Here is a 12,266-nt window from a genome sequence, read left to right on the forward strand (position 1 = left end):
TTTTTTTTTTTTTTTTTTTACATGAAAAGTTTTTATAATTACTAATTAATTTTGATAATTACTCCAGTAAAGTATAGATAGCCGAAATTTCTACTTACGTAAAGTAACAAAATATTTGTACTTGTTACCTATGCTTAGGACTTTAATTCTGACACAGGCACTTACATTTACTACCTTTTTTACTTAGGTTATGAACTTTTTATCTTAAGTATTTTAACTTTTTTACTTAGCATTTTACATTTTTAACATAGCTTTTTAGCTTTTTCTTTTAACTTGACTCAACTGTTTTCAATTCAATTTACAGTAAGAAGCATATCCCCAGAGGTCTCATCCAATTGGTCATATGCCAAAAGGACATGTATTGCCCCACAGTTATATCTTTGTAGAATAACTGGATATAAATCTTGTATTTCTAAATCTTGCTGAATGATGGAGAGTGTGCAAGTGATAAAAAATTCAAACTTGCCCTATAAAGGGTTAATGTGGAAAATACAATCCAAAGGAACAAGTTAAAGTTACTTGGGTGTTTGCACACATTTCAGCTAATACTGTACTTTGTCAAAACACCCCAAATCTCTCAGACTATGTCTTCTCCAAAGCTTTCTTCAGGTTTCTACAAATGTAGCTTTGAGCTGGCCCTGTTACTCCAGACTTTACATTCCTTTTTGTGAGGCCATTGTCTGGTTGACCTGGAGTGAGATAGTGAGATAGTGAGAACCCAAAATCCATATTCGTATTTGCTTTCTAACATGCATTTTAAGGTTCTGAGTAGAAACTAATAATTTGAACCATGCATGTTTTCATCCATAAAAAAATCTCCAAATACTTCTGGAAAAAATAACCTCAGTGCATATCATTGCACTATCATGCTTTACAGGGAATATTGTGTTATTTTGTTGGTGTAGGTTTGTGTTAAAAATATCACTTTAGTTTAGGCAGAAATTACTTATTGACCCAAATGGGGTCAAATCTGAGAGATTATTTTAGGACACCTTGTATTTCAGGTGAACCAGAACTGCTACAGTTAATGGTAGCCATGAACAGCAGGTGAGTGAATCTTAATGTGCTTGAGCTAAATCTTACTTTCAGGATTTAAAGCTTTTCAAGTGGTTCACAATAATCTTCTTGCATGAGTTTCGATTTTCAACAGAACTAGACAGGATGTATTGTGGAAAGTAAGAAGTGAGGTTTTCTTTTGTTTTTTGTTTTTTGTTTTTTTTTTTTTCGCATAACAAATCACTAATGGCAACAATGGAGTGCAGCCTTTTGGCAGGTTTTGCCCCAAATGGTTCATTTCACCTTTTTTTAACACAACATGACCAGCTGCCTTAAAATAGGTGAAAAATAACAAAACTGTCCACTTTTTACCTCCTATTCAGTTTGTCAAACTTTCAAAAAAACCTTCTATGTAGGAGCATTTAATGCTTCTAAAACAATTTACTACTAGGTTTTTTTTCCGTCTCAGTTTTCTTTGGTTTTTACAGTACAAGATGCCATTTAATGATCTATCAAGCATGGCAGAAACTTCAGCCAAAAAAGCTTCAGGACACAGACAGCTCTAATCATCTTGGTATTTATACTCATATTAAAAGGTGCTTAAAAGTTTTATATAAAAAATCCTTGATAACTTAAAATATTTTAATTTAGTAAACTCACAAAAATGAAGGGAAATTCATTAGAGACTTCGATGAAAGGTATCTGTCTGTAAAACAACTAAAGGCCCACTACCAACCCGCAGTTAAAAATATTACTATTTCACATCATTTTATTTTTTTTCAACTGTTTACAGTGCAGCTTTCTGAAGGTTGGTTAAAGCTGCTCAGGATATGATTGGTTTACCAACATGGTGCACCAGTTTCTATGGTGCAATATGTCCTAGAACTGCAAAGTAAAACATTTGTTTCATTTATTTCAGTGCCAGACTAATAAAGTCTATTTCACTCAGTCTTACTTACAGGCTTGATTTATCATTTTAATTGTTCAAAAAAGTTTTCTATCTTAATCAAGCTGGTTTCATTGAGTTGTTGACTTGTCATGATTAATCCTCCTGGATGAGCATTTCAGGACAATGGAGAGGAAAACTCCAATTACTCTTTATATTTGTTCTTATCTTTGGTTTCTTTACTAAGGAAGGTGGGATTTGGATATGTGAGCGTGTGCAGTGAGAACAGGAAATAAATCATGGGAAGCGATTTTAATTGTTAATGTCTGGTGTGTTTTTAAGGAGTTATTGAACTTTGATTATTTTCTACTGTATCTGTGACAGAACTGCAAGAAAAAAAAAAATACACAAAACCTGTAAAAAAATACAGCTTTTAACTCTTCTCATAAAGTAAACGCTTGACTAAAACAGGCTTTAATATTGGCAAAAGAAAAGTATGATTTGTTTAAATATTAGAATGACAGAAGAATGTGCAACAACCCCCATATTTTTTTCTTTTTTGGTTGTTATATTGAAAGGCACTGGGCCACTACAACTAAAATGACTAATTATAGTAAATAAATACTTCATCCCAAATCCGGCTCCCTAATAGGAAAGACGTGTCACTTAAAAGAAGGATCAAAGTCTGGCCGGTTTCTTTCCATCACGTCTTACAGTCTTTTTGGGCTCCTGCTTGAATGTGAGTAGTGTTGGGACATGATTGAAAAGGGCGGGTTGTGGAGTACACACCCTGCTGTTTACACATACTCGGGTGTCGTCACAGCAGCCGTAACGCTTTCCTCGGGTTTGGGGACAGATCAGCTCCTGTGGGCCCCACAGCCCTCTGGGAGTGAAACATCCCTGCAAAGGTTTTAAAAGAGCACAGTGTGGAGTGGGCTAAACACAACCCGGCTGCTAATGAACTGTCACAGAGTTCACCAGATGCCTCAACCTTCTCCTGACGAGGTGTTTAAAAAAAATAACCACAGCTCCGCAATTGTTTTCACTCATGAAAAGGGTATTGTTAGCACCACAAATTAAAGCCTGATCCCCTCCATGTTTACACCTCATTTTGGGGGCAACTAAAGGCAGTTGGGTTGCTTATTTTAAGGGTCTAATAGGAATTATAGGGCTAGAGTAAATAAAAAAAAAAAAAAGTTAAAGGGGACCATTAAGCTAATATCAGGATTTTAAGATTAAATTTGAGTTGAAAAGAAGCAAACAGTTGGAGATTATTATTATTATTATTATTATTATTATTATTATTATTATTATTATTATTATTATTATTATTATTATTATTATTATCATCAATAATACTATTTCATGCTTTCCCCTCTAATTTTAGGTAAAATATGTTAAAGTGGACTGTGCTCCTGTCTTTATGTATATGCATCACTTCTGCAGCATTTGAAAATCTTTTTGAACAATACTCCATTATGGGTAAGAGATGTAGAGTTTTTGAATTCTGAACATTTTTACTTTTTATATCAGCTTTATACAGAAACATTTTCAAGTTAAAACTGTGACCTTTTGTGAATCTTGCATAGATCCAGAGGAAGTCCTGAGTGTGACCATTCCTCTGCAGGGGAAACAGCGCCCTCTACTGGGAGACACTCTGTTGCTGCCGTGTTACTTTGAGGTAAACTTTTCTAACATTAGGAATTTTTTTAGCTCTAAATTGTATTATTCTTTTCATTTATATCTTTTGTAGAGCCAACTAGAATAGTATAGGGTAAGTATGTTGTGACATAATGCATATTCTTCATTTAAATTAGTATGACTTTGTTCTAGTATCAGACCATTAGGTCAGACCTTTACGCATGTAGGGTTACTAAGGCTATTGATTGGTGTTTGATTTCCAAATGAGAGTTGCTTTTAGTATGGGAAGAGATTCTTTCAAGGATAATTTATTCCTTGTTTGACCAAAGGAAAAACCGGAACTGTCCTTTCGCCACAAAGTTAAGCTTTCTCTTACTGCTGGATTTAGTCCACCAGGGAGTCTCCACTTATGTTTCTGTTGGACTTGGATATTATCTCAAGGCTCAGTCATGGAATGAAAGCTGTCGGGTTTGGGAACCTCAGCATCTTATCTCTGCTTTTGTAAATAAAGTGGTCTCGGTGTTTGACGGGAGTTAGTTAAGTTGGTTTGAGTGTCTCACCAGGATTCCTCTTTGGCTTCTCAGTTTGAGGGTTACTGAACACTACCCCTCGTGGACAACACCCAGGGCAGAACAATAACTCTCTCGAGAAACTTTACATCCCTTGTGATCATTCTTGAGATTTTGCACAAGTTTTACAACAACAAAATGATTCATTGGTTTACTTTGAGAATGTGCTGCTTGTGCATCCTGATCATAAATAAATATTTGGACTGTTAATTATCTTTGATTTTCTTTTGTCATATCAAGTAAGCTAAAATGTATTAATTGATAGGATCACACTATAGAAGACCCTGGTGCTCCGCCCTTTGATCCCCTATCCTATCGCATTGTTTGGAGCCATGTCACTAAAGAAAAGGTTTCGACCATCCTGGTGGCTTTGGAGGGACGAGTCCGCATCGGTGAAGATTATGTGGACAGAGTTCAACTACAGAGCTATCCCCAATACCCAACAGATGCCAGTATCGAGATTTCTGAGCTGCATTCCAGTGACACTGGGGTGTATCGCTGTGAAGTTCAGAAGCACATTGAGGATAACTACGACACTGTCGATGTCCATGTTCAAGGTACTTATTTTAAAATTCAAAGTTTCATTTTACTTTGCTTTACACTTATGCTTTTCTCTAATCAATCATAACACCTCTTATAGAAATTAGACGAGTTATGGCTGGATTTCCTTCCTTACCCTCAGTATTTTCCAACCCTTGTCTTTGTGGTAGATTTCCCTCCCACTGTTACCTGCTTCTTTACTTTAACATTCTGATTTAAATGGCACAAAACCAAAGTTACTTTTCTTATTTTTAACATCGTCATATGACATTGTTTCACCACGGTTGGATTTATTAACTTGTAGCTTTTCATCTTTCACACAGAAACAGGAAACAGAAATGTAGTTCAATCGAAGGGTGTGTAACATTGGATGGGCTGAAAATGGTATATCTACTGTTCTATGAGCCCTCATGCAAGCCTGGTTAAAAGCCCTAGAATGAAAACACAGGTTTTCTTCCTTTAATGGTATACTCATGAATATTTAGATGAGCTGTGCACTGATTGGTTGGTTTACAACTAGCGAAGCTGCTGAGCAAAGACGCATCATAGCAACAAGCACTCACTCACTGAAACATCAAATTGTTGATATGGTAGGGTGACCAGATGTCCTCTTTTTCCCAGGCATGTCCTACTTTTCATAACTAAAAAAATTTCCAGGGGGAATTTCAAAATTGTCCAGGATTTTGGTCGACTACAGTGTAGCAAGTAGTCGAACCACACTGCAACCCAGCCGGACGGGGACAGGGAGCCATCGGGGGATGGAGTGACTGAACCCGACCCGGTGACGGTAGTCTGGACACCGGCAGCCCCATGCTTACCCCATCCTGCATTACCGGCCCCCAGCCCCCCTCCTCCGGCCGAGCACGGGCGGCTTATGGCACTCTGCTGAGGTCCAGTGCAGTCAGCGGCCCTTCATAACCCGCCTCCCCAGAACCATATAAAGCACCACCTCCGAGTTTACATCAATTTGGTGCTTTGTTTGGATTCGCCTGTTTTATGGTGGAAGTTTAGAATTGGGAGATTTGCATAGAAAGGAGGTGTCGATGGGGTTTGAACTTCTCTGTATGTCTATTTCACCCACTGAACTATCGTTATTCATCTATGACAATGTAAACTCGGCTTTGCATTAAATGACCCCTTTAACACAGCGCGCTGTTCCTCATGGGAAATGCTGTTTTCCTTAAGACAAAACAATACAGCTTTTTTCCTGTGGGGGAAGCTAAAATCGACCAAAACTGAAAGTTTTTTTTAGAACTAGAAAAGATACTAGAACTGGGAGCCATTGATCCAAACTGTGAAAGACTGCAGCAATCCTTCATGATCACTGACTTACAAGTTAAACTCCTCTTACAATAAACTCAAGCAGTCTGAGTTGGAAGAAATTCCAACAATCCTTCCAAAAGTACAATTTTGTCATCAATATGGTAACAACACATTAGCACAGAATGATCTTTAAGACTAGATCTGAATGGCCATGCTTATAAAGGCCCTTCTTTATCGCACTCTGTAAAGACAGATATGATACCATTGTCTGAGCAGGGATTGTTTGTCCTCTATCATTTATAAGTCTAACAAAACACGTCCCAAAATGTCATAGGACCTTCCTTAAGATTCTATTCTTGGATCATCTTTATTCAGTATGTATGATATTTCTTGTTCAAATGAAAGAACATTCAACATTGTATACCATAAACATGACACTATCGTTTCAGAGTGTCTATAATATCTGCGCTTAAGTATTGAATGATATAACATAGTGGTTCTATAAAGACTGTGTTCTAACCAATACCAATACCCAACACCGTTGCTGTGGCATTCCCTCCTCCTTGTTAATAAGAAATAGGGACCAAGTCTAGTTTTGATGAATGACTTGGCAAAACATATATATTTTTAAAGCCCAAACAGAAAGTCAGATAAGGAGAGATAATGGATTTGGTTCATTTCATAATGAGAGGACGGGCTGCCCGGATGCATAAAAGGGTCCTACACACTTCCAGTGTTTATTGTTACATGGTGCTATTTGAGACAGATGATGGAGCAGACGTGGAACTTGGTCTGTGTTAAGGGGGGTTAGGTCTTTCCAGTTCCACAACTAAGCAAAGGAGGCAGGTTTTAATTTCTATGTTCCTCAGGTCTGGAACAGAATCCATGAAGAGCTGGATTATGACTCTTGCAAATCATGACTTCATGCTTCGTTGTTTTTACTGAATGTGTAAAATTTAATGTAATTACTTTAAATTTGCTTAAAGTTTCATTGCATATAAAAATTGCATGCATGCAATTGCATTGCTTGTACAAATAAAATTTGCCTTGCCTTAATCTGTTTAGGTATTGTGTTCCACTACCGGGCTGTAATGGGCCGCTACGCTTTGACCTTTGAGCAAGCAAAGGTAGCATGTGCCATGAACAGTGCAGTCATTGCTTCTCCTGAGCAACTTCAAGCAGCATTTGATGATGGCTTCCACCAGTGTGATGCTGGCTGGTTGTCTGATCAAACAGTGAGGTGAGTTAGTTAAATTATGAGCATCAATAGTTGGTGTTTCATTTTAATTTGAGAATTTCTGATACATTCTTACATCTGCTCTACCAGATTTAACAGTATAATAAATTTGGATCTAGTTTGGATCTGATCGATTATATTTTTTAAATATAAAATACTTCATTATGTTTAATAGTTATAACTTCTGTGAGCAGAGAAATGATATCTAAAGATATATTTTTTAAGATTCTAACTTTGATGCTAAAAATACTTTTTGTTTAACCAAAGGTATCCTATTCATGAACCCCGTATGAACTGCTATGGGGACAAAGAAGAGCTTCCTGGTGTCAGGACCTATGGAGTAAGAGACCTCAATGAGACATATGATGCTTACTGCTTCGCAGATAGGATGACAGGTACCTTATTAAGGTTTACTGCAGTATCTTTGGGTTTTTCAACTTATTTTCAAACTAAACTTTCTTGTTTGGAACAGGCAGAGTTTTCCACACAACTTCTGCTGAGAAGTTTACATGTTCTGAGGCTGAGTTTGCGTGCTCACACCAGGGAGCTCAGCTAGCCACCACAGGTCAGCTGTACCTTGCATGGCAGGGGGGTATGGATGTCTGCAACGCTGGCTGGCTGGCAGATGGGAGCGTCCGCTACCCCATCAACATTCGGCGACCGCAGTGTGGAGGGGGTCTACTGGGGGTCCGAACTGTTCATCTACACACAAACCAGACAGGATATCCACATCCTAACTCCCGCTATGATGCCTTCTGTTACACTGGTACAGTACGCCAAGACTCTTCCAACATGAAGCTATTGAAATTATCCTAGAGGGAAATGCAAGAACTGGCCTTTCAGTTGTCAACTTATAGGCAAGAAATGTTCTCAATAAGAGGCTGTTTGTGTGGAAATATACATAAAACATTTATAATAGCTTTCTAATTGTTTAAGGTTATTTTTAAACTAGTTCTCTGGTTTAACACTTAGACTCAACAGTTTCTGTCGGAGATGCGATTGTACCTTTTGGTAAAAGTTTTGACTAGAACAAGTCCAATATATGGACTAATATAAGGACTGGATGCTGTTAAACACTAATGCTGTACTTCCTAATACATTGCTCTACCCGCAGCCTTCGAACAGTTGCACCTCTGTGCTGGAATCAAGCAACTGTGAGTAATAATAATAATAAAAAAAAACTAATGTAGAACCACATCTGCTAAAGAGGGGTTCTGCCAAATAAAGTTGAGCTCAAAGCTAAACATTTCACACAAAAAAAAGGAACCTCTATCAAATAATATAAGTAAAACAAAAACGCTGTAAATTCAATACAGTAAATTAAAACTTGGCAATGTTCATCTTTGTTATTGTAAACATTTCTGTATAAGTTGAACTGCCTTTATCATAAATAAAAAGATGACTAGCTCATTTTATTTTCTTTATGTTATTTGTAATTATTAAATGAATATTTTTTATTCCATGGCAATGTATTAAAGACGTCTTGAAATTATTTTGTGTTAAACTAACAAATCATACAAAATCATGCTGCAAAAAAGTCAGTCATAGTGATTCTTATTTGTAATGTGGTATGCAGCTGTGGCTGGCTATCATGAGCAATATAAAAAGTGCTTGTCAACTTTGCGAAAATACAAGTGCTGGGCGCAGCTCATGGCACGGTTGCCCCTCCCTCTCAAGGTTTATCTCATTAATTCAGAAAAACAGAAATTTTTTTATTTTTTTAATAAAAAGTTATCTTGTTAATTCCGACAACCAGAATGTTTTTGTTTACAGAAAAACAGACCAATTTTCTTTTTTTCTAGGGTGAACACAATACACTTTCATAGCAGACAGATGCAAATTTAATATATAAACATATGGTTGGTGTAGGCCTAATCGTGTAGTTGTTTAAAATAGAAGAAAGTGTTACACCCGTTCCCAGTCTCCCCTAATTACACTTCCTTTACAGTTAGACTATTTAAAGACATTTGGTTTCCCTGCTTGGTTTGAGGTTTATAAATGTTTGTGTCTGAGAGCAACTGTTTCTCACAGAGATAAATTCAGGAAGTGAAGGTTCCAGCAACATTTATGCACAGGCATCACTGGCTGAGATGGAAACCAATGTGCTGATTTACCAAACATGGGTAAAACAAGCACTTTCAGAGCTGTTGTTTCAGTGCTGAAGGTTGTCTCTGAGACTTTGACATAATTTTAAAACTATTTGAGCTGAGCTGTTCTAATTTCAAAACAAACAGTCTCTGGCAGTGATCAAGACCAAGACAGGTCCCTGGCATCCATCTGGTATAATCTAATAACAACTATGCCTCTGGTTTTAGTGCTATTAACTCATGACCTCTAATGAATATACCGTAAAGATATATAATAATAGATAAACATAAAACACTTTCTTTGTACCACTTGCTGTTTGTTTACTATTTGGTGCTTAATTACTTTCTGTCAATATATATTTCATGTGATTCTGTTATTGAATTCAGGGATTATTTTAAAGTTCTAAGATAATCTCTGTTTTTTTTTTTCTCCTCTTTGGTTACTGTTTCTTTTACCCTGTTTTTTTTTTTTTTCAGAATCCCCAGATGATGAGGGTTCAGGCATAGAAGGGGGAAACGATGTTCTGATTGTAACCACAGAGACAAAAAATCCAGAGGTGCTTTTGGGTAAGACGACCACAGAGACCGAAGCGGTTGGGGAGGTCGTAACTCTGGAACCGTTTGATCTGAACTCCACCTACAGTGAAAGCCCCACCAAGCTGCCAACTCCTCAGCTAACAAATGTCACAGAGATCTCCTTTGACCTGATTAAGGCTGTCACCAACCAGCCAGCTGTCGCCAGAGAGCCCAGCAATCCCTCTGTCAACTCTTCATCAGGTCAGGATGATAAATCCAGAAATAAAACCATAATCTCTTAAGGTCCAAGAAACTACAAGAACTTTAGAAACTTTTCTAAACTATTTCAAGAGCTCCTTAAATGTCAAAGATAATATAGAGATGTTGTAAAAAAGTGGAGTAAACTTAAACTGGAAATGAAACACTTTTTCAAACTAACTTAATTCATTATATTGTGTCTTACTCTTAATTAGTGAAACTGTGAAATTTATAAGTATAAAAGATAATTTTTTGGCAAGGTTACTGCCATGTTGCAGTACTCCAAGCGGTGATGTCACAGGGTTGGTTGATGCCTTCGCCAGCAGTTGAATACACTGATAATACCTCAATACCTCACAACCAAAAAACACCTAAGAAATTGGGTATGAAGGAAGATGAGGCTGAAAGGAGACTGAAGTATTTGAATAACATTGTTTATGCTTTTGAGCCCATTCACAGTGTGACTAGAGCCATAGTACGGAGAGAAGGAGCAGCTGTGGAGCAATGGCTCTGACCATCCCTGCTACTAGACAGAACACCGGTTGTAGAGATTATGTAAAGCAGAAGACTTTTGAGCATGGCGAGTTGGCGGCCCATTGGACGGCTGGCTAAAGTCGGAAGTGTTTTTAATTTCACATCTAGAAGCTCGGCTCTACTGATCGGCCAACACACTGAAAGCGGGTCATCAGCAACAATCAGCCGTAATGACAGTATGAAAACATGCTAAGCATGCAGAACAGAGACATGTGAAGCTGTGTTGGCAGATATTTAATTATCAACTATACCCAAACTTCCTAAAAATGATAAAACATTGCTTTGTTTTTTCTTTTGTTTATGTTCTTCGCATTTATGAAATATTTATTGATAATAGTAAGACACAATCTTATTAATAAAGTTAGTTTCGTTAACTGCTTCATTTTTATTTTAAGTGTCGTGCTTCAGATTCTGAAATAAAGTCAACTATATGCTATCTCCCTAATAACTGTCCTCTTATAAACCTTAGGTGTTGTCTTTCATCATCGCTCACCTACTGGGAGTTATGCCTTCACATTCGTCGAGGCCCAGTTAGCTTGCCAAGGTGTTGGAGGCTTAATAGCAACACCACAGCAGCTACAGGAAGCTTATGAGGCTGGATATCATCAATGTGAAGCAGGTTGGCTTCTGGACCAGACTGTGAGGTAAACATAAAGAGGGGTTTTTGATATACTAAATTTAATTATTTTCAGCCACTTAACGAGAACTATGTTCCTTCATAGATATCCCATTGCGTTTACTCAAGAAAAGTGTGCTGGAGACCTTCAAGATTCTCCTGGAGTTCGGACATATGGCCGTAGACCAGCAGATGAGAGATATGATGTTTACTGCTACACTGAGGGGAACAAAGGTGATTCTTGATGAAAGCCCTACCAACTACTTTTCAATCCCAACACACTACAGTATATAACCAACAGTTTTTTTTTTTGCCCTGCTGCAAAGGAGAGGTTTTCCATGTGGGTTCTGCTGAGGGTTTCACCTACGATGAGGCTATTTCTGCTTGCGAAAACCAAAGCGCAGTGCTGGCCTCAACTGCTGAGCTTTATGCAGCATGGAAAAACGGTTTGGACAAGTGTCGTGCAGGCTGGCTACTAGATCACAGTGTTCGCTATCCTATCAACAGCCCCCGCCCTGGATGTGGAGGGGGAAGAGTAGGGGTCCACACTTACTACTCAAAGCCAAACCAGACATACTATCCCGAACCACATGCCAGATTTGATGCATATTGTTTGAGAGGTAAATCACTGTTCACTCTCATTCTGAATATCTTCGATATTTTTAAAGTGGGAGATTCATTTTTTCTTCTTACTGGTTTATTATTTGCAGCTGACTTTCTGCCTGGAGCAAATCAAACTGCAGTAGAGATCCAGAAAACTCTACCTAATGTGACGTCAGTTAGAGACTCATCAAGGCCCGGTAAATCCAAATAATAGGTTCCTTTTTCTTTTCTTTTTCTTTTTACCCATCACCCTTAAAGTGTTTATTTCAGTTTTTTTTTTCTATTTCTTTTTTTAGATTTTTCCTCTATTGTTCCTCCCATCCCTGTGGAAATTTCTGGTTCTGGCTCTGGTTCAGGAGACTTTGATTCAGGCCATGAAGGAGGACAGTCTGGAGAAAAGCATATCTCTAAAGACCAGGTTACCTCTGGAGATCTGCCTGGTTCTGGAGACCAGGTTACCTCTGGAGGTATTTCTGGTTCTGGAGACCAGGTTACCTCTGGAGATCAGACTGGTTCTGGA

General features: G+C 37.8%; 1 protein-coding gene across 2 annotated transcripts in view; it reads left to right on the plus strand.

Annotated features, from left to right (window-relative positions):
* Window positions 1–12,266, plus strand: part of LOC107091095 (aggrecan core protein-like) — a 26,170-nt gene that overhangs the window by 2,258 nt on the left and 11,646 nt on the right. For both annotated transcript variants that reach the window (XM_015384841.1, XM_015384842.1), the window contains exons 2-13: window positions 3,270–3,364; window positions 3,472–3,563; window positions 4,358–4,649; window positions 6,961–7,135; window positions 7,400–7,527; window positions 7,605–7,898; window positions 9,697–9,996; window positions 10,997–11,171; window positions 11,250–11,377; window positions 11,470–11,763; window positions 11,854–11,943; window positions 12,043–12,213. In XM_015384841.1, coding sequence (XP_015240327.1) covers window positions 3,277–3,364; window positions 3,472–3,563; window positions 4,358–4,649; window positions 6,961–7,135; window positions 7,400–7,527; window positions 7,605–7,898; window positions 9,697–9,996; window positions 10,997–11,171; window positions 11,250–11,377; window positions 11,470–11,763; window positions 11,854–11,943; window positions 12,043–12,213 — 2,227 coding nt within the window. In that variant the 5' untranslated portion in view covers window positions 3,270–3,276. The remainder of the gene's footprint in view (window positions 1–3,269; window positions 3,365–3,471; window positions 3,564–4,357; window positions 4,650–6,960; window positions 7,136–7,399; window positions 7,528–7,604; window positions 7,899–9,696; window positions 9,997–10,996; window positions 11,172–11,249; window positions 11,378–11,469; window positions 11,764–11,853; window positions 11,944–12,042; window positions 12,214–12,266) is intronic.

This window comes from Cyprinodon variegatus, unplaced genomic scaffold (genome assembly GCF_000732505.1).
Source record: "Cyprinodon variegatus isolate N-32 unplaced genomic scaffold, C_variegatus-1.0 Scaffold324, whole genome shotgun sequence".
In the NCBI taxonomy this organism is placed as follows: domain Eukaryota; kingdom Metazoa; phylum Chordata; class Actinopteri; order Cyprinodontiformes; family Cyprinodontidae; genus Cyprinodon; species Cyprinodon variegatus.